Source organism: Acomys russatus, chromosome 18 (genome assembly GCF_903995435.1).
Source record: "Acomys russatus chromosome 18, mAcoRus1.1, whole genome shotgun sequence".
NCBI lineage: Eukaryota > Metazoa > Chordata > Mammalia > Rodentia > Muridae > Acomys > Acomys russatus.
The window spans coordinates 62,261,525-62,277,441 of NC_067154.1; the positions used below are offsets into that span (position 1 = coordinate 62,261,525).

Sequence of the window (15,917 nt, forward strand, 5' to 3'; positions counted from 1 at the left end):
ATCTCAAAAGAAGGAGAAAGAAAGAAAGAAAGACAGACAGACAGAAAGAAAGACAGAAAGAAAGATAGAAAGACAGAAAGACAAGAGACTGTTAGGAATTAGGGAGGGGCCAATGAAGTGAGATAATTATCAGCAGTGGAGGATAAATATGGTCAAAATATCTTTATCCATTTATGAAGTATCATGACAGGTTTATGTTGTTCTCGACAATTAACATATTACCAAGCAAACAACTTATAGAACAATCCTCCCCTCTTTCCATTTGTCCTTTCTTCCTTCCCTCCTTCCCTCCCTCCCTCCTTCCTTCCTTACTCTTGTTCTTGAGCTATCCTTTTCATTACTGAGAGATGAATGTTTAAAATGTAATTTTCAAGTAGTCATCTGGATACCGTATATTTGCCTTTAACAAGTTTAGTTTTATTCACCAGTTATGTGGTGGTTTGAAGGAAAATGATCCCTCTCGGCTCCTGTAGTTGAAGGCTTGGTCCTCCATTGGTGGAACTGTTTGGGAAGGGTTAGGATGTGCGGCCATGTTGGAGAAGATGTGTCACTAGGGCTGCTATTCTCCGTTAGTTCTTTTATCTGCCTGTTGCTGGTGGATCAGATGTATGCTCCAGCGACTGCTCCAGTGCAATGCCTGTGGCCTGCTGCCATGCTCACCACCACGGTGGTCACGGTCTCTACTGCCCTCTGGAACCGTGAGCACTAAATTAAACTCTTTCATGGTGTTTAGCCACAGAAATAGAAAAGTAACTAAGACATCACCTAATTAACGTGCTCCCAGGAGATGGAGAGCAGAGCAAAGCTTATAACATGAGACGCTTGTACAAGGTAGCCGACTCTAGGAGTAAGGAAAAGGAATTAAGCGATGTCTACTTGCCGCTCACCCTGACTTCAAAGAGCTTAAAGTTCCCACAGGAGAATAAAAACCATTCAGACAGTTTAGCCCGTCTCAGTGATACTCATCTCTGAACGCAGACCCATATAAGAAGGGCACTGAACCCAGGTTTTGGGTGTTATTTTTTATTAGTGATATCTAAGAAGCAGGTGAGAGGCAGTGGGTTAGGCACAAGAGAGTGTGATGGTGGACTCAAGGCTGTCAGTAGAAGCATGGTCCTGGAGGATCATGGGACAGAGAGGTGGGGACAACTCTAGCACACCGTGATAGGCTATAGTAAGAGAGCTGGTGAGGGCGGTGACATGTATGGCTACCAGTGCTGTGCAGGCTCCAGCCTATGTCATGCAAATGGTTAACATGACACCGTCCTGTAAGAAGAAAAGTCATTTTGGGGAGTGGAGAATGTGGCTCTGTGCATGGAATGCTTGCCTAACCCTAATATGCCTTAAGCCTTTACCCAGGGCTGAGTGAAGCTAGATGTGGTTATGACAGCTGTAATCCCAGCACTTAGGAGGATCAGGAGCCGAAGGCCATCCTGGGCTACAAGTGGGTTCGAGGTCAGTCCTGTCTCAAGTGAATGAATGAATGAATGTCACTTTTGTTTGCTAAGTGTCAAGGGTATTAGCATAGAGTTAAAACTTAAGGTTGATACTGAAATTGGAATCCTCTTCCATTTTTTTTAAGGCAGGAAATGCTAGGGCATAATATACAGTGCTGGGGTGAAGCAGAGCCATTGAGAGAGACAGCAGAGGCTGGGTCAGTAGGGCTGTAATGTGACGTCATTGGATGTATGATGTCACTGATGATGATAGTTGCATCACCAACAACATGGTTTTTGAATTTAATGTCTCAGAATCTTTATTGTACTCGTTGTAACCCCAGCACTCCAGAACTGGGGTGGGAGGATCACTTCAAGGTCACCCTGAGTGAGGCCCTCTCACTCTGAAAGAGAGCTTTTCTATGCTTGCTGACAGGATGATGCACAGGGAGTCTAGTGGGAAAGTGTGTGTGTTGGGGGCAGAGGATAGAAGGACCTGGAGGTGACAGGAGCTCCACATGAAGACCAACAGAGCCAACTAACCAGGGCCCAGAGGGGCCTGTGGAGTCTGAGGCACCAACCAAGGACTTTGCGTGGACAGGACCTAGGTCCTCCACATAGATGTAGCCAATGGAAAGCTTAGGCTCCACGTGGGTCCGCTAGTAAGGGGGTGAGGGCTATCTGTGACATGGACTCTGTTGCCTGCTTTTTGATCACTTCCTCCTGGTGCGACTGTCTTGCCAGGCCACAGAGGAAGAGAATGAACGCAGTCCTGATGCCACTTGATTCTGAGGAATGGGGGGGAGGGGAGGATGGGGGGAGGAGGGTGAAACTGGGAGGAGAGGAGGGAGGGGGCTATGTCCGGGATATAAAGTGAATAAATAAAATTAAAAAAAAATTGTTCTTGGGTTGAGTGCATGATAAAAGCACCTGACACCAAGCCTGACTCCCAGGGCCCAATGGTGAAGGAGAGAACTACCTTCTAAAAGTTGTCTTCTGAGCTCCACATGTGTGTATCCCATCCACAGAGTCAATAAATAAATGAAAAACATAATAAAAGCTATGTTCTTGCTCCGGCAGAAAGAGAGCCAGTATGAAGAAAATCATGTAGAACAAGAAACTGGAAACCAGCTCTGTCCTAGCAATTAGAAACAAAGATATTAAATGTTACTATTTTCTTCCTTGCTGTTTTGTTTATAGCTTTGTTTCAATTACACTTACTGTGGTGTTTTATAATCACAGAAGAGTACACTGAATATTCCAAGGCTTTGGAAGTACAGTCAGACCCAAGTATTCATTGTTCAGCATCCACAGAGCTAGTTACCTGGATGAGAAAATTCTTTTTAAATTTTTAAAAAAATTAATTAATTCATATTACATCTCAATTGTTATCCCATCTCTTATATCCTCCCATTCCTCCCTTCCTCCTGATTTCCCCTTACTCCCCTCCCCTATGTCTGTGACTGAGGGGGACCTCCTCCCCCTGTATATGATCCTAGGGTATCAAGTCTCTTCTTGGTAGCCTGCTATCCTTCCTCTGAGTGCCACCGGGCCTCCCCATCAGGGGGACGTGGTCAAATATGGGGCACCAGAGTTCGTGTGAAAGTCAGTCCCCACTCTCCACTCAACTGTGGAGAATGTCCTGTCCATTGGCTAGATCTGGGTAGGGGTTTGAAGTTTGTTGCACGTATTGTCCTTGGCTGGAGCCATAGTTTTAGCAGGGCCCCTGGGCCCAGATCCGCCCATCAAAATGTTCTTCTTGTAGGTTTCTAGGACCCTCTGGATCCTTCTATTTCCCCATTCTCCCATACTTCTCTCACTTAGAGTCCCAATAGGATGTTCTCACATCTATCCCACTTTGCTGGTAAGTGAAGACTTTCATGGGACATGGCCCTTGGGCTAGTGCTGGATGAGAAAATTCTTAGGGAACAGTTGTTCCTGACTGTACTGAGCGTACATAGGCTTTTTGTCCTCACTTATTAAATTACACTGTGTAACACCTCTGGCTAGCATCTGTACCGTGTTGGGCATTTTAAGTAACTTGAGAGGGTTTAAAGCACAGGACGGTATGGGTTGGCTACACGTAAGCATTATGTTCTTAACTTTGTCTCTCATACAATACATCCCTACCACAGCTTCCCCTCCCTCCACTCTATCTAGTTCACTCACCTCCCTTCTCCCCCAGATCCACCTCTCCCATCTCTCCCCCCCCCCCCAAACAGCAGGCCTCCCAGGGATACCAACCAAACACAGCCCAGTTATTATAAGTCCAGGCACAAACCCTCATGTCAAGGCTGGGTGAGGGAACCCAGGAGGAGGAAAGTGGTCTCATGAGCAGACAAAAGAGTCAGAGACATCCCCACCCCCACTGTTAGGTGTCCCACAAAACCACCAAGCCAACAACCGTAACATGCAGAGGACCTAGCACAGACCCGTGCAGGCTCCGTGATTGCGTCTTCAGTCTCCGTGAGACCCTATGGCCCTGCTTAATTGATTCCAAGGCCCTTGCTCTCCTGGTCTCCACAACCCCTTTGGCTCCCACAAGTTCTCCTCTTCAGGGTTCTCCAATCTCCAAGGGATGGACCCAATGGAGACCTTTGTTAAAATCATTTTTATAAAAGTTGTGTTTGTTTCTCCACTCCTCTCTTAACCCGGCTCTCGCGCAAATGATTGAGAGTATTATATTATTTGTTTAACAAGCGTCACAGTACAACAACTGAGCAGTAATTATTCTTAGCCCTCTAGGCTAGTCTGGCTTCCTCCCAGTGTAAATCTCAGAGATTTATGTACTTTATTGCATTCCCTGTTCACCTCTCTCTCCTTGTCTCTCCTAGCCCTCTGCCCATGGCTTACTCCCCTGCTTCCTCCTCTAACTCCTCCTCCTCTGGCTGGCAGGAAGTCCAGCCCTATTCTCTGTCCTGCTCAGCAATTGGCCGTAAGCTGCTTTATTGGCATATCGGGGGACAATTGCAGAGCATTGAAACAGGAGATTCTCAGAACAAGGATTGCAACCAGATTCTGGGAGGCATGGGTTTACATAAATCAGTATCTGAATTACACAGTAACCTTATGCTTATAGACCTCCAGCCTGGGCTCTCTCCACCTAATGTTTAGCTGTGGGTCTATGCCTCAGCTCCCATCGGCCACTGGAGGCAGCCTCTCTGATAAAGACTGGACTAGGCACCAATCGATGAGTACAGAAAACACCCTTAGGAATTATTTCATTGATTTGTGTTTGGTTTTACCCTAAGTCCTGGCTACCAGCCTTTGTTTCCTGGTCATTCAGGCAGTGTCAGGCATGGGCTCCCTCCTGCGGTGAAGGCCTCAAATTTAGACCAGCCTGTTGGTTGGCTACTCCCACAAGTTCCATGCTGCTCTCCCCCTCCATCTCCACTCCCCATCCCCCCATCTTGCTGGCAGGTCAGGTTGTTGGTTGAAGGTTTAGTGCCACTAGGAGCCTTGCCTGTGTACAGAAGGCGGATAGTTCAGGCTCTGTATCCTCCATTACTGTTAGAGTAAAAATTATATCTGTTCACCTAAGATGCTTAATAATGACACAGAGTCTGAAGTGTACTTTAAAGCTGCTATCTCTACGCTGGGCAGAAACCATTCTAATACAAATCTATTCCTAAACTATGATAAACAAACTACTCTAAACTGATAACTAATACAATACCCCAAGCATTTGCTACTATGATGCTCCCTCCTTCGCTTCGGCTTCCTCCCCAGACCAACTGCCAAACCTCCTCCTCTTCAGGAAGCTCCGCCTTCCACTTCCGATCCTTCTGCCCCGCTGATTGGCTAAACAATGCTTTATTGATAGAAGTTACATCCACTCAGCATTCCTCCACACATTACTAGGAATCCTCGATTCCAGGGGTTTTCCAGAGTACCAGGTTACCGCATTGCCCCCCCCCCCCCGCCCCCCGCATGCCCTCCCGTTCCAGTCACCTCTCCCTGTACTTGCTCCCTAACCCCCACCCTCCCATCCTTCCAAGTCCTCTTCCCACCCACCCCCAGTGTACCCCCGGGATCTGTTCTGTTCCCCCTTCCCAGAGAGATCCATGTGTCCTTGGAGCCCTCCTTCTTACTTGGCCTCTCGCAGGATAATTATTATTTCCTTAGCAGCTAATAGTCCACCTATACGAGTACACACCATGTTTGTTTTTCTGGGTCTGGGTTACCTCACTCAGGATGATTTTTTTTCCCTAGTTCTATCCATTTGCCTGCAAATTTCATGATGTCATTAAAAAAAAAAAACTGTTGAGTAATATTTCGTTGTATAAACATGTCACATTTTCTTTATCCATTCTTTGGTTGAGGGACATCTAGTTTGTCTCCAGTTTCTGGCTATTATGGATAAAGATGCTCTGAACATAGGTGAGCAAGTGTCGTTGTGGTAGATGGAAGGTCCTTTGCTTATATGCTTAAGAATGGTATGACTGGGTTCTGAGGTAAGTCCATTCTTAATTTTCCGAGGAGCTGCCATATTGATTTCCATAGTGGTTGTACAAGTTTGCACTCCCACCAGCGATGGAGGAGTGCTCTACATCGTCACCAACGATGGAGGAGTGCTCTACATCCTCACCAGCGATGGAGGAGTGCTCCACACTCCCACCAGCGATGGAGGAGTGCTCCACATCCTCACCAGCGATGGAGGAGTGCTCCACATCCTCACCAGCGATGGAGGAGTGCTCCACACTCCCACCAGCGATGGAGGAGTGCTCCACATCCTCACCAGCGATGGAGGAGTGCTCCACACTCCCACTAGCGATGGAGGAGTGCTCCACATCCTCACCAGCGATGGAGGAGTGCTCCACACTCCCACCAGCGATGGAGGAGTGCTCCACATCCTCACCAGCGATGGAGGAGTGCTCCACACTCCCACCAGCGATGGAGGAGTGCTCCACATCCTCCACCAGCGATGGAGGAGTGCTCCACACTCCCACCAGCGATGGAGGAGTGCTCCACATCCTCACCAGCGATGGAGGAGTGCTCCACACTCCCACCAGCGATGGAGGAGTGCTCCACATCCTCACCAGCGATGGAGGAGTGCTCCACATCCTCACCAGCGATGGAGGAGTGCTCCACATCCTCACCAGCGATGGAGGAGTGCTCCACACTCCCACCAGCGATGGAGGAGTGCTCCACATCCTCACCAGCGATGGAGGAGTGCTCCACATCCTCACCAGCGATGGAGGAGTGCTCCACATCCTCACCAGCATGTGCGTCACATGTGATGTTGGTCTTAGCTATTCTGATAAATGCGAGATAGAATCTCCAAGTGGCTGTGATGTGAACTCCCCAGGGGATAAGGATGTTAAACATTTCTTTAAGTGTTTCCTAGCCATTTGAGGTTCCTCTATTGAGAATTACCTGTTTTTATCTGTACCTCACTTTTAAATCAGATTGTTTGACTTACTGATGTCTAGTTTCTTGAGTTCTTTATATGTTTTGGATAATCTAAAACAAGTTTCCCCTCATCCTTTCTGCCTGTTTCCACGAACTGTTCGTGTCGGTTCTCAGCCGGCCTGCTTGTCTGCTTGACTTTCTGTTTCTCTTCATGGGCCGGGCTCCACGCACTGCTGCCAGGAAGTTCTAGAACACATGGGCCATATTCTTATAAACAGCTATTAGCATGTCATTTCAACCATTGTACCATTCGCATACCAGTCCTCTGTTGAAGGTGCATTAAATTGCTTTCCCTCTCAAAACATCACAATTGAAAAATAATAAAGTTTTTTACGATTTTGTTCATACATGTGAGGGAGGTACCCATAGGATAACTTTCTATGTTAAATCCGTGAATGAAGAGAGGCAGGCTCTCCAAGTTTGATAAACGCCTGCAGCTATTTGCACAGAGGGTGTGGTTTGTTTCGGCCACAGCATGAAGTGCTGCTTAACCTTGTACCTGTGCACACTTCAGTGGGATCCACTGCTGGGGGTCAGGGGTCAGGGGTCAGGGGCCGGGGGTGGTGGCTGAGGTTGGATGTATTTATATTTAGATTTGTTTTCACTGGACTTAAAATTATGTTTTTTCCTGAATGATCAATGGACTGTTCAAAGCTTTATTAAATGTTTTTTTTTACTCTATCCATTACCCTGTAAGAAGGTTCCATGGCCAGGCGGTGGTGGCACACGCCTTTAATCCCAGCACTAGAAAGGCAGAGGCAGGTGGATCCCTGTGAGTTCGAGACCAGCCTGGTCTACAATGTGAGTCCAGGGCAGCCAAGGCTACACAGAGAAACCCTCAAAAAACAAACAAAGAAGGTTCCACGGTGTCATATGTTAATGCCATTGACTTAGGGGCTGTTTAGAGTTTTTATGTTTTCCAACATAACTTTATGTATCCTATAGTAAAACTAAATTTGCTGAGTGTGAGTGTGTTTATTTTTGAAAACAGTAATAGTGTCTTATAATATCTAATACATAAGAGGTCCTCGGTGCTGTTTTTTGGCTCAATGAATGACAAATGAAAAATAATTTTTAGGGCAATTTGATTTTATCTGAAAGTTCATGTCATAGAAATTGATTTTCATGGTAGAAAACCTTAAGTGTAAGGTTAGTGTTAAAAGCTAAGATTGTTCTGTGGCAGATAAGGAATTTTGAGAAGTTTTGCATATATGTATCATGTACATATATAAAATAAGTACATGACAAACTAGGAGAAGTGGATTCTGGGTATTGTTGGCTTTCCCTGGGCTCCAAGCTTTTAGCTTACAGTTTAGTTTCTCTGAGACCATCCTTGGCAAACACAGCTTTGCACACTGACTGAAATGTTAAAAGTTTCTTTCTAGCTGGTTATAAGCCCGTCCTCATCAGTCTTTACTCTTCCTGTATTTTGTCCAAGAGCCACTAATTGTTCGATTTGGCAGGTTTAACACTTCCTGACAGAGGCTATTAAAGGCAAGTATTCCCCAATAACTGTCACCGCTGGAACAAAGAGCCTTCCAACGCCGTGTGTGGAAACCATGGGCATTCTTAGATGATCCCTTTCATAGACTTTTATTTTATTTTATCCTTTTAAGATAAAAATTTGGAGAATGTAGGGTTGGTGAAAACAACAAGGTGTAGTAAAATAGTAAACTTTGGTTTTGGGGGAGGTAGAGCTTTATCTCCGACTTGAAAACAATTGTTATTTGGAAAATCTCATTAGCAGATGTGACTGCTTGGAGTAAAAAAAGACTTAAAACTGATGTCGCTTTCAGGGTTCCTTTGAACTTAACAAGCACCTATTTGTGGAGCAGACTGGCTAATGAAAGGAAATTAAATTTTTCTGACAACTTCCCCTGCCAGTCTCCTTATTCAGTCAGGGATGTGGTTGGGTATTGAAGACTTTTAAGGAAGATTTTCTTTTTTCTTTTCCTTTCTTTTCTTTTCTTTCTTTCTTTCTTTCTTTTTTTTTTTTTTTTTTAAAACTGGACATAAAGGAGCCAGTTATTTCAAACAGTCCCGGTTGGGGGAGGGTTCTGTTGTGACTACACTTCATTAAATTTAAATCTAGTACTTTAAAAGCTTAAAAAATGTCAAGCTTCACTTGAATGTTTTGAAATTGTGTAAAAATCCCTGCATACATATCAACTGGTGGTTTTAGAAAATGGCTGATTTCTCATATTGTGTCGCTGGATTAGAGTTAAGTAATGAATTGAGTAAGTAATGTGTTGAAATTCAGAATTCTCTTTATCCTTACAAGGAAAGTGTGTACATAGAGCAGACGTCAGGTGAGAGCTCATGGCCGATGAATGGCTCAGGCTGAGGAGGTTTTAAAATGGCACTGCTGACGAGTGGCAGGGACGCATCTGTGAGTCAGTAAACACTGGCCTTCGACTTCAGCAAGGAGCCCTTCCTTACCTTGCTCTTTGAGTCAGATCCCTTTCTCCTCACAGGTTCATTGAACTTTTATTTATGTACCTAGTATAACTGAAAAGATAAAATATGTACCTAAAGAAATGGGTTGAAAAATAAGAAAAGATAATGAAAATCATAAAGTTTAAAAAAAAAAATTGGTAATTCCTACAGACACTGGAAATTTACTTGTTTCTAGAAAATTGATGAACCGCCTCCCAAACAATAGACAGTCAACTCCCCCTGCTGACAGAATCTAGGAGAACACAGTGTGTAAAGAGACAAGCCGGCTGTAGACAAGCTTTAATGATCTGATTTACGATTCAGTATTGATTGTAAACTTCTAAATTCTACCATTAAATTCCAGCAACTGCACCGAATCACTGGCAATTCTGGCCATGTTTCCTGCCAGCTCAGTGCAAACCGCTTTGAGTTTCTTAATATAATAACGACGAAGGAGAATTTACATTCCACTTATGGCATTAATTTTACATTTCTCTGAATGGAAAGGGTTAGAAGGTTGTAAAACTGAACATGAAATGAATCAGAGCAGACAGTGGTACGATATACGGCTGCCCTGAAGACGTTGTGCAATGCCTCGGGGGCTAATGCGGACTCTCATTTCCTGCCTTTACAGGACGCAGATGAAGCTGTCAGAATTGCAAGGGAAATTGGTAAGTCCCTAAATTAACTTTGGTAGCGTTTCTGTGTCTTTCAGCAGATACGGCTGAGCAAACGTGTAATAAGTAATTCCCATAGAGCAAATAATATTTTAATAGTTTTCAGTCTCTGATTACTTGTGGATCTGGAAGAATTTATCAATTGAATTACCATATCCTATTATTAAAGTAGGATTTTCAGGGTCATTTGATCTTAGTTCTAGTTCTTTCATAAGATGAGATCACTAGCTAATTAAAACAAGTAATTGTTCAAAGAGCCCTGAGGATCGGACACAATGTCTGTTTGTGGATGCCGTCCGTTACAGCGTGAAGGACGTAACACACATGGTTCCGATGAGGCCGCTCTTGACGAGCATGTTCAAGTTCCCACCTTTTCCTAAAATGTTAAATATCAACTTAATAACTTTGCTAGGAACGACACAGTAGAACAGGAGAGGCGAGACCTGGACACGTTACACCGACTGGAGTGCAAAGAAAGCCGAGGAGCATTTGAAGGGTGTTTACATTAAATTTCAAGTACATTCCTCTTGCTCATAAGCACAGTTGTGTTTGCAGTGTCTGCTGGTGGAGAAAGTAGGAAAAGGACGGAAAGTCTTGAAGACTGTAGTTTTGAGTCAGATCAGTACTTGTGTGCACCTGATGGAAAACTGCAGACAGACAAGGGGCGCCCGGAGCTGCTTAGTAGCCAGAGGCCTGCTCATAGCGTCTTAAGCATCTTGTGCTTGCCAGCTCAGATTCCCGCCCCCCAGCAACCCATATACTAATATTTTGTACCCCTGTTTTCTCAACGTAGTTTGTACTTTTTGTTTATGGCGTGAGAACATTTGATTTGGCGGCGTTTATATAGTCGTGATGTGTAGAAATGTTGGTCCAAAGTGACCACGGGCGCTAATATATTCCTGCGGATGGGACAAGCTAGCACAGAGTTCTTCCTGGGCTGTAGCTGCCTAAGCACAGATTGTTCTGTGATGGTAGGCTTTGGGCTTGTCGTGTCTGTTGCATATAGCTAAATTATTTTGGTTTTTGCTCATTATTGATTTTTCTTTGTTGTTTATTTGTTTTGGAAAACTTCCCTGGGTTTAAGACCAGTACATGTACAATAACATTTTATCTGTCCACAACGTTGCTCTTGATTGGCTCTTCAAGGTTGCAGCCCATTTAGAAGCTTTTCAGTCCTAATTTCACAATAAGACCTGGTAGGTTCCATAATGTTTGTGGGTTAAATCATTGTATCCCTCACTCCCCAAGAAGCATTCTACTGGCTTCTGACTGTCCTAAAGTAGTTTAATTTTATTCATTATTTTAAACTCCAAATGGCTTCTTTTGCTTATAGCTTGGATATTCCCACCTCTCCAACCATCTCTGATAATATTATTTTGTAGTAATAGTATATAACACTGTTTTAATATTTGAAGGGATCTTGGAAAACAAACAAGGCTTATAGTACACCCAGGGTTACATGCCTGTGCCTGCTGCGAGCATGTGGTGTCCACGCCCGAGCACTTCCTCTCATGGCCGTGCCGCGGATGCTTTCTCGGCCTTCGCTCCTCTTCATCTTTGTCCATGCCCTGTGGCTTCCCAGCCAGTCAGTTAGTTGTAATCACATGGCCTCACCTTCCTTCTGAGGGTGCCTGGTTCCACGCAAGTCTCTCTCCTTCACACTTGACGGGTCCTGGACGAGCCCGCCCTCTTCCCTTGCTCAGCTGGGAGGTACGTGTTTGCGACTGCGGCTGTTAAACGGAAGCTTGCTAGTGTCCTGAGTACATGGAAGAGAAGCCATAAAACAGGAAGTGACATGAAACACAGCAAAGAGGTTTTATATGGCTGTAAGAATTCCAGAGGACCCTTCTAGATCACACAGAAACCTCCTGTGAGGCCCTGCTCTCCAAGGGCTGCCTTCCAGAGTCAATTACACGGTCCTCAAGACTGTGCGCGTGTGCGTGCGCGCACATGTGTGTGAGCCCTTTGGTGATACATCAATTTGTGTGCACACACACATGTGAGCCTTTTGGTGCTACTTTAGTGTGTTTGCACACACGTGCAAGCCCTTTGGTGATGCATCCATTTTTTTTTCTAATATTGTTGAGGTATTTCACATCTATATCATGATTTGGACAGCCATTCTAAGTTTACTTAAGAGTTAAAGTAAACGAGTCCATGGGGAAGTATATTCCCACTTATGAGTAACAGAATTATAAACATATATTTAAACCTGTTTTGTCGGTTTCTGGCTTTTCTCGTGTGATTTGTGCTCATAGATTATTTTTGTTTTCTTTCTTCTGTGTTGCTGGGAATTAAGGTGTAAGCCTCACATTGCAAGGCCTGCACCCTCCCACTGAGCTGCTCACCCTGTGCTCATAGAGTGCTGCCTTTTACCTCTTTTTTTGTATGTGCTATGTGGTAAAAATAAAAGTTTTATGTACTCACCCTCTCTTAAGTTTGTATTTCTGTTCTGGGCGCATCTATCTATGCTGCCACAGCTGGCATGTAATTATTGGACACGTGTGTGTGTGTGTGTGTGTGTGTGTGTGTGTGTGTGTGTGTGTTTTGTTCTTTTACATAACTGTAGCTTCTATTTTGGAACTTTTTTTCCATATGTCTTCTACATTGGAAATGCTATTTATTTTTTATTATTAAAGTTTTTCTTATAATTACAATTCAGACTTTAAAATTTTTAGAGGATATTTTCATATGTATATATTATTCATTGTTGGAAGTGCTCTGTCTAATACCAGTGCTTGGGCTTGGTTATTTACATTTCCATTTATAAAAAACCTAGAAAATAGATTGGTCATTTGCTCAGTGTCAATTTCTATTGATTTAAAGTTAAATTTATTTGGTTCAAAGACCATGGTTTTCTTGATAGTTTGGCTACTTTAATGTGATGGCAGATGAGCACTAAAATTTAAGTGACTGTGGTTGTGTGAAATATCACAGGTTCTTAAACTTGTTATATATGGAATTAAAGAGTGAGACAACCTCTGGTGATTGACAGGGTGAGAGGTGGTTCCATGAATTTGTCTGTGGACCACCTTGCCTACCTCGCCTCGCCTCCCTCAGTCACACTCCTGTTTGTCTCTTTTTCTTTGACCTCAGAGTTCAGTGACACTGGGCTGTTGACCTCTAGTTGTCTTTGACCCCAGTGGAAGGCTGCAGTGGTCAGCGAGCTTCACGCAGTCCCCAGCACACTGTACCTCAGTCATTTTGGCTTTCTTGGCTGCCCAAGCTTTCAGGGCCGTAGGATCCCTTACTGTTTTGGAGGGAGAGATGGAGGAATCTGGAGGCTTACAACCTGGCCTAGGTAACTCATCAGAGTCTTTCATGTCTTGGCTTAAGTATCACGCCTTTTCCAGAATGTGCCCAGCAGTGGTGCTCGGTCACCCTGTCTTCTGCTCGCACCTGAATAGACTCCATCTGGAGCTTTCCCCAGCACCTTACTGTGGCACTGCAATCACTGAGAACTTTTGGAAGAACCTTGCAGTACATGAGCATGTGCTCAACAGCAGGATTGCACTGTCAGCATTTGGCTAGATTTTCTTACTTGTCTGTCATATGCTGACCCATCTTATTTAAAAAAAAAAAAAAAATATATATATATATATATATATATATATACACACACACACACACACATATAGTGTGTGTGTACATGCACCCACACACACGTAGACATCAGAAGATAACTTTTGGGAGGCAGCTCTTTTCCACACACTGTGGGCTCCTCATATTGAACTCAAGTCATCAGGTTTGGAGGGTAAGCGCTGTTACCTACAAATAAGCCATCCCACCTGCCCCCCCATCTTATTTTTGTTGTCGTTTAAAGTAAATTTCATATGCTATACGTGTCTCACTAACTATTTGAACATATAAGTCAGAAACTAAATTCACTATTTGTGTAGCATTTTATTACAATGAAATATTTGCATGTAATAATGTGAACACACTCTACACGTACTGCCGACTTAGACATCTACTTCTGTGTGGCTTCATATCACTCAAGAGTTCAAAACCCGGAGTGCGGTTTCCTGGCTCATTCTATACCAGTCTGACCCCCACTAGGGCCCTGGATGTAAGGTCACTTCTCTTAAGTAACTATTAAAAAGAATGAAAATCAACTTATAAAGAATTACTCAAAGGAAAAAGCATCGAGTTGGAGTGTGTCTCACAGCAGTTCTTACCCTGTGCTTCTCCTAAATTTATGTTCATGCACCATCCTTTGCCCACCATAGTGTGGGCTTTTCTGAAGGAAGTATTTCTTTGTTTAAAAAGAAGTTAAGATTACATTTTGATTGATTGATCGTGTGTGTGTACCGATCGCAGCCTCGTGTGGTCTGGGTGGCCGATCTGGGGCAGTGCTGGAGAGCTCGCCCAGTGGTGTGGATAAGGGCGAGCTGACCGTCTCAGCCGCCCCCCAGATCCAGGGCTTTGAGGTGGCCCACCCCAAAATCTGTATCATCTGCCAATGGTTGGGACATGTAAGAGGGCGGCCGATCCTGCTGATCCAAAGCTGCAGGCTCTCCATGACACAGGACAACTGGAAGAAGACCCGGTGAGGATCCAGTACTAATGGTGTCACAGGAGCCAGAGGCCTTGAACCAGACCAATGACTCATTGCAAGGAACATTTGCAATTGAAGATGTGTGGGCAAAGGTGTGTACTGTGGGACACACTGTGACACAGTCAGCTTCAGGGACAAGATGTTTTCAGTGCTTTGTTTATTTTTCTGTTTGTTTATGTGTTTTTAATATTTTGGGGGGATTTGCAAGGGCAGTGGGCAGATATCAGGGTATGGGGAGGTGAGTGGGACTGGGGTGCATGAGGTGAAACTCACAAAGAACCAATGAACAGTTTTAAGAAAGGGTCAGGTTTGGCGCCTGGGATAAGCTCTGAGGCACGTTCCTTTAGCAAGCACAAGGCTCTTGGTGCAGTCTCTAGTGCACAAACAGCATACGCAGAGCAAACGCCCAAAGACGCCTCTGCTGAAGCAGGCTGGCGTGGGTGCAGAGCGGCCGGTCTGTGAGGCTGGCGTGGGTGCAAAGTGGCTGGTCTGTGAGAGGGTGGCGTGGGTGCAGAGCGGCTGGTCTGTGAGGGTGGCGTGGGTGCAAAGTGGCCGGTCTGTGAGGCTGGCGTGGGTGCAGAGCGGCCGGTCTGTGAGGCTGGCGTGGGTGCAAAGTGGCCGGTCTGTGAGAGGGCAGTGGTGTGGTTGCAGAGCCGCCGGTCTGTGAGGGGGAATCGGGCTTCAGTGGCTGCTTTTCTTTCTTGCCATCATCAGCTGGGCACTCAGGTTTCCTGTGCCTTCCAACACGCACCTTAGTGTAACTGCTCAAGTTCTGCCTTGCCTTCGCTCCTGTCTCTTTTGTTTCGACCTTTCATCTCCTCTGTTTTCCTTGTTCGCTCTTGCATGCCTCCCTCTTCCTTTTCCTCTTTCTGTCACTCTGCTGCACAGCATTCAGGCAGCAATGTGGAAACACACTGGGTTGTGTTTGGACACTTGCAGCCTGTGGATGCCCGCTCTAATCCATCCCCCCCAGTGCACCGGTTTCTGATCCCTGAGCCAAATTAGATCTACCAGCTTTTATTTGCCCAGGCAGAGGGAGACAGGCCAACTAAGCCACTTTTTGGTGATGTCTACCCAGTTCTCTCTGCCAAATTAGTAGTATTCTAGATTGGTTTATTGTACTTTATAACATTTTTATTATATTTTCAGATATACAGTATTGATTAATTCTTATTTAAACTAAATATACTTAGCATGTTATTATTAATATTCATTGTTAACAAATAGATAAGCTAAAGATTATATTTAATATTAAAATAGCATTTAATATACTAACTGTACATATTTATAACTATGTTAATAAAAATATCTTTTATTAAAAATATAAATCTTATCAACATATAATTATTTATTTCTGTACATTAAGGCCAACTGAAGAAAGACAAAAAATATACTCTA

General features: G+C 44.4%; 1 protein-coding gene across 3 annotated transcripts in view; it reads left to right on the forward strand.

Annotated features, from left to right (window-relative positions):
- Pcca (propionyl-CoA carboxylase subunit alpha) overlaps positions 1-15,917 on the forward strand; it is an 842,751-nt gene that overhangs the window by 626,261 nt on the left and 200,573 nt on the right. For 2 of the 3 annotated variants that reach the window (XM_051160990.1, XM_051160991.1), the window contains one exon: positions 9,919-9,955. The exons of the other annotated variant lie outside the window; for it this stretch is intronic. In XM_051160990.1, the coding sequence (XP_051016947.1) occupies positions 9,919-9,955 (37 nt within the window). The remainder of the gene's footprint in view (positions 1-9,918; positions 9,956-15,917) is intronic. 3 annotated transcript variants of the gene reach the window in all.